Below are 14998 nucleotides of genomic sequence, written 5' to 3' on the forward strand. Positions count from 1 at the left end.
ATTAATGCGTTTGGGTCAGGAGCTGTTATTTCAGATAGAGTAGTCACAGCATTTTCTTTGAGCAGGACCTAAAAACAAAGTGAGGAAGCAAGTCAAAGGGAAGTCTGGGGGAGGAGTAGGCCAGACAGAAGTAACAGCAAATGCAAAGGCCCTGGGGAAGTGCTTGGCATGTTTGCAGAGCAACATGAAAGTATTGTACAGCGAGTGAGGAGGAGAGTGATAGCAATGAGCCCAGATCAATTGGGAATGAATGAATTCAAACTCTGCCTTTTATTCTGAATGAGGCAGGAAGCCATTAGGATTATGGGCAAAAGGATGTCATGACCTAATTTAAGTTTTAAAAGAGTCACTCTGACTGCTGTGTGGAGGAGACTATCACAAGGGTGGAAGCCAGGGAAGCAGTTTGAGGACAACAACAATAATCCAAGTGCCCTTAACTAAAGATGAGATGGTGAGAGGTGGTGAGATTTAGAATGTATTTTAAACGTGTAGTCAAGAGGATCTGCTGATTGATTGGTTGGGGGCGTGGGTAGAGCGGGATGAGAAAAAGATTGGTGTCAAGAGCAACTCCGGGAATTTTGACCTAAGCAATTGGAGGAATAGAGTTGTCATTTACCAAGACAGATCCGGCTGCCCATGTAAGTGGCAGGCTTGGGAAGGTAACCTATGAGGTCAGTTTTGAACATGTTAAAGTTGAGATATCTATTAAATGTCCAAGTGGAGACATTAAGAAGGCAGTTGAATATATCAGTCTGGATGAAGGCTCACTAACTAACTGGGAAGTTGGTCCAGGCTGAAAATAACTATTTTGGAAAGGTCAGCATATTGATGATTTATGTAGTCATGAGGTTGGGTAAAAAACCCTGGTTCTTAGTGAGCCTAAAGAGCCAAGAGGTCCAAGGGCTAAGCCCTGAGTCATTTGAGAAGATACAACAGAAAGCAGAAGAGAGGAAGAAGCAATGGTAGGTGGGGAAGGAGGTAAACCAAGAGAGAGTGGTGGCCCAAAAGCCTCCTGGTTCAGGAAGGGTTGCCAGGATGCCCTGAGGGCCCTATTGAAGTTTATGGTCATGAATTTAAAGTGAGACTTGTTTCAAAATAGTTGGAAAAAAACTCCAGCCACATTTAGCTGCTGGGGTATAGGCATGGAGAAGTGGAGAGTTGGATTTAACCAGGATCAGATTTTCCCAGGAGACTGTAATTGGGGGCGGGGTGGGTGGGAGTGAGGGAGATGAGAGCATATAAAAGGAAGTGATTGTAAGAATGGACCATGAACTCTAAATTTTGTGAAAAGGGAAAGGAGGAAATGGTAGGTCAGTGAATTAGAGGATCAAAGAATTATTGAACTATTAATATCATCCCTTCAGGATCTTAATAAGTTAGTGCAGCTCTAACTCTATCATTAATGATCATTCATGAATTCTGGGCCTATGTGGAAAGAACAGTTCCTAAAGAGTGGGAAATTAACAGAAAACTGAAAAATAATACAGCAGTCTAATAATTACATCTGAAATGTCTTGCATTTATATAGTGCTCTCATGTGTTTCAAATCACTTTCAAAGATCTTTTTATCATTTTATATTCTCTAATACACCATGGCCAGAGAAGACAGCTTTATCAAAGTCTCAGAAGAGTCTTAGAAGTTTTAAAGAAATAAAGTTACTATTAGCTCATTTCTTAGGTTATGAGACATTTAAAGTAACCACTTATCTTCTGGAAGAAGTTTGTGATATTGAGTGTTAAGCTGTGTATGGTCTTGTATATAATTATTTATAGAATTTACATTATTTAACTCTCCTATCAAAATTAATAAATTGATTTTCAAACAAAACCCAGAAACAAATAGTGAATGTCACAGAAATGCATACTATTCGTTAAATTCAAAGAATAGGTAACAGTGTCTACAGAGATTCATGGATTGGGTCTTGATTGAACTTGGATGTCTACAGACACGTTTTTTGGTGAATAAAGCTTTGTCAGATGAAGCTCAGCATTGGGTGGATCTTATCCACAAAGGAACCATTCAATACTTCCAATAGTATTGGCTACTGGGTAGATCTTATCCACAAAGGAACCATGTTATGAAACTTCTCCAGCCCTGTTCTCTCCCATTTCCCAATGTCATGTCTTTGCACACTCTATTCCTTTCACTGGAAATGCTCATTTCCTCCTTTTTTTTTTTGTTAAATAAACCTTACTGGCCCTCATGGAAGATTTAGTTTTAACTTAGTTTTTCCTAATTCTCCTCAAGTGAAATGAATTTCTCCTTATATCACTTTGTGTCTCTGTTTTTGGTTTTGGTTTTGTTTTTAAGCACGTCCTCTTTTTTTTCTAGTTATCTGAGCACATGTTTGTCTTACCCACTAAACAAACTTCTTGACAACGAGGACTTACTTCTATGTGGTTCTGAAAAGTTCCTAGGATGAATTTATGCACATAAAAGATTCTTTTGAAAAAATCTGGATTAATTATGTTAGGTACACCAAGAATCAACCTAGGATGAGGTTATGTGAACAACAGTAACCACTTAGGAGCCTCTTCTAGAGAGGGAGAGCCTGAGGACAGGGTGTGTGCGCCCACGCCTCCAGAATTCCAGGCAGCTCTGAAGAAGTCCTTGGGAAACAATTAGATTTGGGACATGGGTCTCCTCCCTGCAACTACTACTCTGAGGTGGCTCCAGGCCAGAAAGATTCTCCCTGTTCCAAACCCTCAACTAAGGAAGGTCGGAGAGGCCCTTTAGGTTTCCTAGGTAGTCAGAAATGCCAGCTTAAACAAGGTTGAACTCAGGGAGATAGAATGTATGGGGGTGAAGTGCTTGTTTTCTAAGAGAATTTAATTTGGTGATATGTAATTCTATTATTTTTCTTGTTGCTATTATTAATTTGGCATGCCTTAACTACAAAATTTTTGCAGGATTTTCTTACACCATCTCCCATATGGCCTCCTTCCAGAACTCCCCTTCTCCCGCTGGTTCCTCCGACTCCCCACTCCCACTCCCACTCCCCAGCCCTAGCACACATGCACACCATGACAAAGCTAGCCTCCTGTAGAGGAAGAGGCTTGCCTTCAGGAACCTCCCATTCTTCTTGCCTTTCTTTTAAGCATCTGGGGACTCCAAGGTGCTAACCCTATTCCTGGGTGTCTTCCACTCTTCACCATTTCTGGTGTCCTCTGCTTCTATCCAAATTTGATTTCATTCTGTTGGGACCGTGACCTCAGCTCTCTACTGTAGTAACTGGCTCTCATATGAATGAATCCACAATGTTCTGATGAATGTCAGTATGTTAATTTATTGGGTTAGCCAAAAAGTTCGTTTGGGTTTTTCTGTAACATCTTATAGAAAAACCCAAATGAACTTTCTGGCCAACCCAATAGAAAAAAAAAAGATATTAATTATCTTTTATTAATTTTATTAATACAAGATTAATAATTCCTTTTTAATTTTGACAACACTTACTCATTTTTACTCTGGTCATCAAATGCAGTGCTTCCAAAATTTTAATCTATGCCAAAAGAGTAACTCAGTACCTCACATAGTGCCTGACACATAGACCAACTGAATATATTATTTATTGAGTGAATGAATAAATTAGCTCAAATAGTGACTGTGTTTGGCTTCCTGGTGGGATAAAATAAAAGCCAGACATTAATGAGAGGGATATTTTTAGGCAAACAAGGTTTGCAGTTTCATAATTGACCTTTCTTATAAATGTGAGCTAGGCCTACCCCCATATTTTGAGGAGATGAAACGGATTCCCCACCTAGTTACTTCTCACACATTTTTTTTCTGTCTGATTTAGTAACTATTGCACCAATAGAGGCTTTGTTTTTACTTCTTTTAAAAAGGTTGAATTAGGGCTTCCCTGGTGGCGCAGTGGTTGAGAGTCCGCCTGCCAATGCAGGGCACACGGATTCGTGCCCTGGTCTGGGAAGATCCTGCATGCCCCAGAGCGGCTGGGCCCGTGAGCCATGGCCGCTGAGCGCGCTTCCGGAGCCTGTGCTCCGCAACGGGAGAGGCCACAGCAGTGAGAGGCCCAAGTACCGCAAAAAAAAAAAGAAAAAAGAAAAAAAAGGTTGAATTAGATTAATGACTTGCTTTGGTTGAGGTGCAAAAGAAAGACAATCTAGTCACTCTCCACCCTTCCCTATGTCTCCTTGTCTAGTTCTTATCACCATCACCCCTAAGCCTCAGAGCCTCCTCCAACATTTTGGGGAGACAAAGGAAAAGCAATCTGAGGGTACAGTAGCTGCCTGACTCTTCTTTTGTAGCAGACTTAGCTTGAAACTTGCAAGAAAAGGATATCTTGAGAGCACTTTTTTCATACCAATAATCTCCCCGTTTTTTGTATTCTCTCTCTCACATAAGCAAACATGCAGATTTGGCCTGATGAAAGGCTTACAGAAGTCATCTTCTCCTCTTACCATTTGGAAAAAACAAAAAGAGTTGTCTAATTGTCTAGATCCCTATTAAATTTGCCATGATTTCTTCTGTGAAACTCTGACTGAGTTACTGTCTTGATACAAATGATAGTAAGACTCTAAATGAAGGAGCCATGGGTGATGGCAGACTCAGGCCTTAGATGCCTACATTCATCTTTCCTTCTTTTTTAAGATTGCAAATATGAAGAGAAAATGAGGGGAGTGATGCAAAGACAGTGAAGTTTTCAATGTGCAAAAATTAGACTTTTGCATCAATGGAAACAGAGTCTTCCCAAATTTTAAAAGGTGTACACCTGCAAATGCTTCTGTTCATATTGTCTGCCAAGAATTAACACTCTCCGATCATGTTCTGAATGTCCAATCTTTCTCTCCTGCCTGAAACAGATGCTACTTCCATGCCAGTCACAACCACCTGCGGTCACCATGTGTCATGTGGAATCACATACATGTAATGCCATTCCGCCATCTTTTCTCCACTTCTCATTTTATCCAAGCATGTAGTGTGCTGTTATTCTGCGACTGTATACACTCTGTATACATTTCTGTTCTTCCTTGCAAGATTGTGAATGCTTCGGCCACTCCAATCGATGCAGTTATATCGATCTGCTAAATACAGTCATTTGCGTGAGCTGTAAACACAACACTAGAGGGCAGCACTGTGAGTTATGCAGGCTGGGCTACTTCAGAAATGCTTCTGCACAGCTGGACGATGAGAATGTGTGCATAGGTCAGTTCCATTATAATTTCAGCTATTGTTCTGTGCCTTTCACGAGATGGGGAGCTATTTAAGGTGGAGAGGCTGGTGATTTGCACCACAGCTGAGCCAGAATGAACTTTCTCAATGGAGAAAACGTCCTTGTGGTAGACTTAAAGAATTCACTTGTGCAGATTGAAATCATAGTTGGGGGATGTATTTTGAATCCTTGTCTAATTGTTGCTTTAAAGATGATGAGCTGAAAAGTCATGTTTAAGAGATGAAGTAATTCTCTTTTTGTTTTTCTTTTTTTTTTTTTTTTTTTGCATGAAATCTTAACACCTGGTCATTTCAACCTGATCTTAATGTCTTAAGTTGTACACTCAACTTTCAAAATGTAAACTCATTATAAGGTTTTTAATTATAGATACGAGATTAGGACACAAACTTTTGTAAATAATTGGTAATTAACTAATATTGATTTAAAATATTCCCATTTGGAATTGAAAGCCACTAGCAATTGGTAATGTAGAAGTTTGCCTGGCTTTTCCATCCATAGTAATGAAATTCCACTTACTGAATTTTCCTATAGCCCTCAAAAGGAGAAGCAATTTTTCAAAACTATTCAAGGCAATTAATTCTCTTAGCTTCCAAAGTACATGAGCCCTGGAAAACTGGGGCCACAGGATTCCATTGAGCATTCTTTCCACCCCCTGTGATGACTGATCATGTCAACTGGAGAGAACCAGGTGCCCTTCACATCCAAAAGAGCTTCTCCTACCTTTTGCGTAGTAGAACCTATCTTTAAGAAAGGGAGCTGATGAAACATAAGAAATGGAATTTCACTTCGTAATGTACTTTGAAGAAGTGCATATATTCAAAATGGTGAAGGGTACATATGTATCTGTTACCACACCAATAGGTAATATATAGGCAACCAATGTTAAAGGTAGATTTTTTCACATAAAGACTAGATTGAATACACAAGCTGAAAAATGAAAGGTGATCTTTTCATCAAAAAAGAAATCAAATCAATCTGTAATTCTGGGATCATTGTTTTCTGATTGGATTGTCAAGGTTATATAGTTATTTGCCAAGTGTCATTTAAAATAGCTGGACAAGTTTTTTCAGTTAAAATGGGCCAAGTTTTTATAATACTGTTTATGTCTATAGTATGTTCTATTTTTCAAAGTGCTTCCTTATTATTTGTGAATTAGTGGAGAAATCCCTGGACTTAGAGGCTGGAGAGCTGGGTTCAAGTCCCAGTTTGCTATTTAATAGCTGTGTGCCTTAGGTAAGTCGTTGAAAACTCCTGGTCAAATTGGTGTCATATGGGATGCACAGGAAACACTTGGTAAACTGTGAACTGACTTGCAAGTATGTTTTTTGTTTGTTTGTTTGTTTTGTTTTTACTTAATCCTCATTAACAAAACCATGGTGGTAAGTACTCCACTGATAATTTCCCCTATTTTCTAGTTGAGAAAAAGTAAGGCAAATTGACCCAAATCATACAGCTTTAGTAAAGAGTTAGTTTCCTGACTTCAAAGCTTTTGAACGCTTTCTCCCAACTACCCTGACACAATTAGCAAAGCTAAGCTTGTCAGACTTTTACTTATGGTATGTTTTTAGGATGACAGCAGCAATTCCACTATGAGCTTGTGAACAGAAGTTCAATTGCCTTTATAACATTTGGGTTACAAAGATTTGAGAATATTAATAAAAACCAAAAGGCACATAGCTGTCTGAATTTTGAATGCAGTTACATTTTGCTGAATGTCATTTGTAAAAATATATAAATGTCATACTATAAATATGTTAACAAGTGGAAAGGTAAAATAAATAGGAACACAGGAATAAAAGCTAATCAGTTTTTCAAAATACAAAACATTACAATAAGATGTAAATGTTTTGCAATATCAATTTCATATTATTTTCAATAAATCAAAGAAAAAGACCTTAAAAGAAAAGATTTTATTCCATAAAATTTCTCATAGCAGGTAACTTAACAATATCCCAATATATTTTACTCAGAGTATTCTATTCTAATGAATTCCTCCCCTTTTCCTGTTCTAAAGTAATCTATGAACTACAAAATCCACAATTCCTGTCTAATTCTAAGAGTCATAGTTCTGTTATAAATCCATATTTGATTATCCACAGACAAGAAGTTGCCATTCAGCTTTTGTCTTTTAAATCATGTAAAATACAGATGAATGGAAAGTTTAATATACATTCTTGTATTTATTTCTACTTAAAAAAATCAAACACAGTTCTTTTCTCCCTTTCTAGAAACTTTGTTAATTAAAGTTATAAGTCTTGGAGAGGATTTTATATTATTGAGGTAAACATATCCCTATTCAGTATTTTGTGCTCTTCAAACCAAGTGGATATAGGTAAACACAAAGATGAGTATTTTTAGATAGCATTAAAATTAGCTACAGTATACCTCCACATACCAAAATTCCTTAAATTGTTGCTCTTTTCCTAAGGGGTAAAATTGTTTTTAAAGAATGAACTGAAAAATTTGGCTAGCTGGTATATGCTACATCCGGTCTATCTTTCGTCTTTAGTCTCTATAAGCGTACGAAAGTTTCCTAAAAGAGTTATAGCTTCCACTTTTCCCACTGGAGGGGCCAAGGGCAGAGCTGTCAGGCTGCCTGGGCATGAGACTGAGGCTGAGGTGTGCTCTCTGAAGGCCATTGGAAGCCTGTGGCTCCATTACCAAGGTTTTCCCTATGGGGCAGCACCAACCTATTCTCTATTTTTTACATTTAAGTTCCCCAAAGGGCTTGCAGCAGGACTGAGAATTAAATTTGAGAGGATGCACCTCAAGTAATTGAGTTAATTTTAATGCCATTTTGTATAGAAAGCACTAATGAAAATGAATGGATATTTACCCAATTCACTTTCACAGAATTAGGCACTAATCCCTGAAAATTTGAACTTCATCTAAGCCGTCTCTAAACTTAAGGGGAAAAAAGGCACTTTGCCATTTCTTTAACAATTGGCAATGAAATCCACCACCCTGGCTATGACGGAACAGCACATATCTTTGACAAAATGTTGACTGTGTTGAAATAGATGTCTTAAACTATTTGCATCATTTTATATTATGGCAAATATAAAATGCACGCTATTCCATGTTGTCACAGTGATCGCTGCTTTGTGATTCCTGGTAAATTTACCCATTTTCATACAAATTCCAAGCCAGCCATGTTTCCAAAGATGCATGTAATTAGCCTGTATGATGCAGCAATTTCATGAAGATGACATCCTTGCATGCTTCCATTTCATATAAACTCAAACATTAAGCAGGAAGCTAGAGGATATGTGGCTTGTGACCTTGGGTAATCACTGCTAATAATCCCTGATAACAAGTTTGACATCTGAATGAAATGCAGGGCTCAGCAGCTGCTACTAAACATATCTCCAATTATGATGTATTATTGTTTTCATTCCCCTGGAAACCCAAGATCAGGTAATCAGAGGTACCTTCTGTAAAACAAAGCAAACATAAGACACTTCTAATACTTATAAATCAATTGTAGTATAACTTTTTAATCAGACTTCCAAAAGTATTTCATGTTGTTTTTTAGTCTAACAGTCCTGTATGTTCTTCCTAGTTTCATGGAATAAAATATAATTCTCCAAGGCCATCCTCATCACCCCAACATCTACCATTGACTGTCGTTCCAGAAATGATATTTTTTAAACTAAATTATTTGTATGTAATGTGGAGTGTAGACCCCACCTCTCCTTGTCACTTATTTTCCTGACTAACATTACACTTACCACCTTTTGTATGACAACCACTGAGATGTACCATGGTTTAGATGTTCCACATTTCTAAAAATTTTGTTTACTTTTTTTTTACATCTAAAACCTTTTATTAATCAGTTGTTACGGGCTAATTGACTAGCACAGTATGTGAATTCATATTGGCCAGATGTAACTGTACTCCCTGGCTTATGAAATGTTGGTGATTCATTGTCAACTTATACACTTTATACACTTTAAATAGTAAGAAACATATTATAGTAGTTTTGCTATAGGTATATACTTATAGTGTGTGTGTATGTGTATTTTTAAAGCCACAACAAAATTGCTATTTAAAAATGTTTTAAACAACTGCTGTATATACACACATTAAAATAGAAAATGCCAATTTAAAATAAAACTCCAATTATTAAGTGCAAATCAGTCCAGACAAGGAGAGAGCATTTTAGACTTTATTTGGTTTTATTTTTACCTATGTATGTTACTCTTAGTCATACAAACGTTTGTGTCTTAAGGATGCTGAACTTCAAAATTGACTTACTCAACATGAAATAAATAATGATTCTAAGGTACTCCACATTCTTTGAAGAAATTATATGATTAGTCCCTATGACAAAAACAGAACCAAACCTCTGGATCTCTCTATTTAACAGTAAACCCTGAATCTCCATTGCCAATCTAAGATGCTAAACTTAAAGTTATTAAACTAAAATTCTCAGGGTTTCTCACAGTTGGTTGCTTGGTTAGTTGCTTGGTGTGATTTTATTTGGTTTCTTGACATGAAAACCTCTTAATGGGACCATTTTAAAATAAAGGAAATCAAGAGACAGAGGGGCGTAATAACTTGCCCAGTATTATACAGTGGGATTACAAAAAAAGTAACTTTGGCCTACAAATTCCAAAAGCTGGAAACTAGCTGCTGTTACCTTTCAAGCTAATGGAAGCCTAAGGAATTCTTATTTCTGATTCAGCCTTTAAGAAAAACAGAGCTTCAGAAGTAAAAATATTCTGCATAATAATGTGTGAGGAATCAAGAAATTATTCTGTTTACTGTTTATTACACAAAGTTATATTGTTCTGTCCATAGACATTATAATGATACAAGTCTCAAATTATGCCTATGTTGAAATTTATCTAGGATTACAAAATTCATTTTTCTTTCATGATTGTTAACCTAGGTTGCATAAAAGCTATACTAACTTAACATGCGTAGCAGATACAATATCTAAAGGCTCATCACAACATTGTATAAATATATATATAAAGCACCATCCCAAATCATATAGTAAAACTGACTTTGAATGAACAAAGTGCGTTCATATTCCACTTTAACAATGTTCAGCAGTTCTCAAATTTTGAGTGTAACCGATAAGCTCATTTGAATAATTTAAAACAGATTTTACACTGATGGCATATTGATTTATCCTTGATATATAAAGGATATATAAAGGATTCTCATTGCATTCATTAAACCATCTAAAAATGCCCTAACAAATGGAACCTCCATTACGATCTGTTACCAGTGAAGAGCATGATGTCTTATTTCCTTGGAGGTTTTCAGTTGACTTCCTCCCATAACATAAAAATGATATCATGGAAGGCTGAGCAAATAAATAAATGGACCTGAAATAGCCATATTTGCCAAAGCATTTCATTAGTGGACATCTTTCTTTAAGTGATGCATTTAAGTAAGCAACACTCCTGTGATAAACCATGCGGACTTGTCTCCAGCCTGTGTGTTGTCTTGTTTCTACAGAGTGTTATTGTAACCCTTTGGGCTCAGTCCATGATCGTTGTAATGGCTCAGGATTTTGTGAGTGTAAGACTGGAACAACAGGGCCTAAGTGTGATGAGTGTCTGCCGGGAAATTCCTGGCACTACGGCTGTCAACGTAAGTAACTCTGGGAGCTGTCCTCTGCCTGCTGCAGCATGGCTGATCCTGCTTGTCTAGGCCGGTGCGTGCAGCTTCTCAGAGCAGAAAAAGGCCCAAACCGCTGACAAGCTTTAAAAACTACATAATGCCTCAGCCTATGTATAGGAGAGAGAGCAATCCATCAGCTATCCAGCTGGCTCCTTTGAAGCCCACCCTTGTCCCCTCTGATGGCTGGAGAAACTTACACTGACATACTGTATGCAGATCCATGTACCTGGCCAGACCATAAATTAAGTGGCACAATAGGGACCCAGCTTAGAAATCCTTACCGCAAAATGAAGGGTGATGTGTATGTGGTTAATATATTTCTTGAACTACCCTGGAGCTCCAGAGTTCATAAATTAAATGATATCTGCATAACTTATTACCACCCTTGTATCATACCCATCACTGAATCTGAACCAAAAACCTAAAGGTAATAAATCTAAGGGATATTTAAATGCCAGGATAAAATAAATGATGAAAATCAATATTGATTTTAAGCCTCTGAGGTTAGGCACCATGCAGTGAGCCTTAGACAGATGCCATTTGGTTCAACCTCATTTCTCTGAGGATTATCAGGCGTTCTTAAAAGCTTGTCAAGGCAGGTGGCATGTTGGTGTATTCAGGGAAGAGAAATTTTAAAATCTGAGCAGAAGCTTCCTTCTGTCATTCATAACCATTTTTGCATTTTAATTCTGCATTAACTTTCCTCTATCTGTACACAGTCAGCTTACTAATATTAAAAACCCACCAGGCAAAGCCTCTGGAGAGCGCAGTCCAATACAAAACCATGCAAGCCACATGTGTAACTTTAAATGTATTGTTATCCACATTAAAAAAGTAAAAATAAATAGAAGTGGATTTTAATAACTTCTTTTATCCAAAAAAACCCTGAAATATTATCATTTCAACATAGAATTAATGTTAAAGTTGTTAAGGATATATTTTACATTTCTCATAGTCCTTGAAATCAGATGTTTAATGCTTACAGAACTCTCAATTAGAACTAGCCCTATTGCAAGGCTTAATAGACACATATGTCTACCATATTGGACAGCACAGCTCTAGAGGTTTTTTGCTTACTTTTCACTTGAAAAATCGTCAGTATGCAGGAACTATCTAAAGCAGGTTTCTACCAGGGATGTACAGAATATTTTATCTGCTATTTATGGAATGTATAGTTATCTGAAGGCTACATTTCTACATATTATAAAGCCAAAGTGAAATTTACTGCCATACTAATGCCATGGGCAGCAGTGAACTATGGTGATAATTGAGAGATTTGGCATTGAGCAGGCCAAGGTTAGGATAGGATCTAGAAGCTAGAGGATGAGCATCTCCAGCCATGCTGGAGAATCATTAAAAGCGTCAAATAGTGAGAAGTCAGGCAGCACTTCTGCACATAAGCTCTGGATAAGGCCGTGGTTTTAACGTTGTACACACTGTAGGTTCCCAGAAAGCACCTGAAGGGTCTGAATGAGTTTGGGATCCCAGATACAATGTGAGGAGCCAGGACTCAGAGGATAAGTCATCAGTCCTGGAACATCTAGATGTAGAGGCCCAAAGAAGGCTGACAGTCAGGAGGAGAGAAGGAGAGACAAAGGAAGGGCCGAAATCAGCAACAAGATTCAAAGCATAAGGAATGAGGAGACTTTATAATGAAGGCACACCTTCTCAAAGGGAAAGTCTCATGTAAACTACCTGATGCAACAGGACCTAATGAATGGGTTCCTGAAGTGTAATCAGGGAAAGACATTGGAGAGGAAAATTAATCAAGCCTTAGAGGAAATGTATGCCAAAAAAGGGCCTAACTTGATTTTTCTGTGTTAATTTCCTGGAGTATTATAAAAAATGTAATGTCCTCAAATTTTTCCTTCTGGCATTGGAAGACTGGATTTAAGCAGGGCTCTACCACACAAAGGCTGTATGGTGTACAAAACCCTCCATGCCTCAGCTCCAGCACCTTACATCCTTGGTATGTAGATCAGTGAGATTATAGGAGCTTTATCCTCTTGAGTGTTTCTTTATTTATTTTTTTAATTTTTGAATTTTATTTTATTTATTTATTTTATACAACAGGTTCTTACTACTCATCAGTTTTATCCACATCAGTGTATACATGTCACTCCCAATCGCCCAATTCATCACACCACCACCACCACGCCCCCACCGCTTTCCCCCCTTAGTGTCCATACGTTTCTTCTCTACATATGTGTCTCAGTTTCTGCCCTGCAAACTGGTTCATCTGTACCATTTTTCTAGGTTCCACATAGATGCATTAATATACAATATTTATTTTTCTCTTTCTGACTTACTTCACTCTGTATGACAGTCTCTAGATCCATCCACGTCGCAACAAATGACCCAATTTCGTTCCTTTTTATGGCTGAGTAATATTCCGTTGTATGTATGTACAACAACTTCTTTATCCATTTGTCTGTCAATGGGCATTTAGGTTGCTTCATGACCTGGCTATTGTAAATAGTGCTGCAGTGAACACTGGGGTGCATGTGTCTTTTTGAATTATGGTTTTCTCTGTGTATACACGCAATAGTAGGATTGCTGGGTCAAATGGTAATTCTATTTTTAGTTTTTTAAGGAAACTCCATACTGTTCTCCACAGTGGCTGTATCAATTCACATTCCCACCAACAGTGAAAGAGGGTTCCCTTTTCCCCACACCCTCTCCAGCATTTGTTGTTTGTAGATTTTCTGATGATGCCCATTCTAACTGGTGTGAGGTGATACCTCATTGTAGTTTTCATTTGCATTTCTCTAATAATTAGTGATGTTGAGCAGCTTTTCATGTGCTTCTTGGCCATCTGTATGTCTCCTTTGGAGAAATGTCTGTTTAGGTCTTCTGCCCATTTTTGGATTGGGTTATTTGTTTTTTTGATATTGAGCTGCATAAGCTGCTTGTATGTTTTGGAGATTAATCCTTTGTCAGTTGCTTCACTTGCAAATCTTTTCTCCCATTCTGAGGGTTGTCTTTTCATCTTGTTTATGGTTTCCTTTGCTGTGCAAAAGCTTTGAAGTTTCATTAGGTCCCATTTCTTTATTTTTGTTTTTATTTCCATTACTCTAGGAGGTGGATCAAAAAAGCTCTTGCTGTAATTTATGTCAAAGAGTGTTCTTCCTATGTTTTTCACTAAGAGTTTTATAGTGTCCGGTCTTACATTTAGTTCTCTAATCCATTTTGAGTTTATTTTTGTGTATGGTGTTAGGGAGTGTCCTAATTTCATTCTTTTACACGTAGCTGTCCAGTTTTCCCAGCACCACTTATTGAAGAGACTGTCTTTTCTCCATTGTATATCCTTGCCTCCTTTGTCATAGATTAGTTGACCATAGGTTCATGGCTTTATCTCTGGCCTTTCTATCCTGTTCCATTGATCTATCTTTCTGTTTTTGTGCCAATACCATATTGTCTTGATTACTGTAGCTTTGTAGTATAGTCTGAAGTCAGGGAGTCTGATTCCTCCAGCTCTGTTTTTTTCCCTCAAGACTGCTTTGGCTATTTGGGGTCTTTTGTGTCTCCATACAAATTTTAAGGTTTTTTGTTCTAATTCTGTACAAAATGCCATTGGTAATTTGATAGGGATTGCATTGAATCTGTACATTGCTTTGGGTAGTATGGTCATTTTCACAATGTTGATTCTTCCAATCCAAGAACATGGTATATCTCTCCATCTGTTGGTATCATCTTTAATTTCTTTCATTAGTGTCTTATAGTTTTCTGTATACAGGTCTTTTGTCTCCCTAGGTAGGTTTATTCCTAGGTATTTTATTCTTTTTGTTGCAGTGGTAAATGGGAGTGTTTCCTTAATTTCTCTTTCAGATTTTTCATCATTAATATATAAGAATGCAAGAGATTTCTGAGCATTAATTTTGTATCCTGCAACTTTGCCAAATTCATTGATTAGCTCTAGTAGTTTTCTGGTGGCATCCTTAGGATTCTTTATGTATAGTATCATGTCATCTGCAAACAGTGACAGTTTAACATCTTCTTTTCCAATTTGTATTCCTTTTATTTCTTTTTCTTCTCTGATTGCCATGGCTAGGACTTCCAAAACTATCTTGAATAATAGTGACAAGAGTGGATATCCTTGTCTAGTTCCTGATCTTAGAGGAAATGCTTTCAGTTTTTTACCATTGAGAATGATGTTGGCTGTGGGTTTG

The 14998-nt window shown here is 37.5% G+C and overlaps 1 protein-coding gene across 8 annotated transcripts in view; it reads left to right on the top strand.

The window, feature by feature from the left end:
* Positions 1-14998, top strand: part of NTNG1 (netrin G1) — a 336631-nt gene that overhangs the window by 270842 nt on the left and 50791 nt on the right. For 3 of the 8 annotated variants that reach the window (XM_067727086.1, XM_067727079.1, XM_067727080.1), the window contains 2 exons: positions 4997-5164; positions 10665-10799. The exons of 3 other annotated variants lie outside the window; for them this stretch is intronic. In XM_067727086.1, coding sequence (XP_067583187.1) covers positions 4997-5164; positions 10665-10799 — 303 coding nt within the window. The remainder of the gene's footprint in view (positions 1-4996; positions 5165-10664; positions 10800-14998) is intronic. 2 more of the 8 variants (XM_067727081.1, XM_067727082.1) reach the window with 1 other exon arrangement.

Source organism: Pseudorca crassidens, chromosome 2 (genome assembly GCF_039906515.1).
Source record: "Pseudorca crassidens isolate mPseCra1 chromosome 2, mPseCra1.hap1, whole genome shotgun sequence".
Taxonomy (NCBI): Eukaryota; Metazoa; Chordata; class Mammalia; order Artiodactyla; family Delphinidae; genus Pseudorca; species Pseudorca crassidens.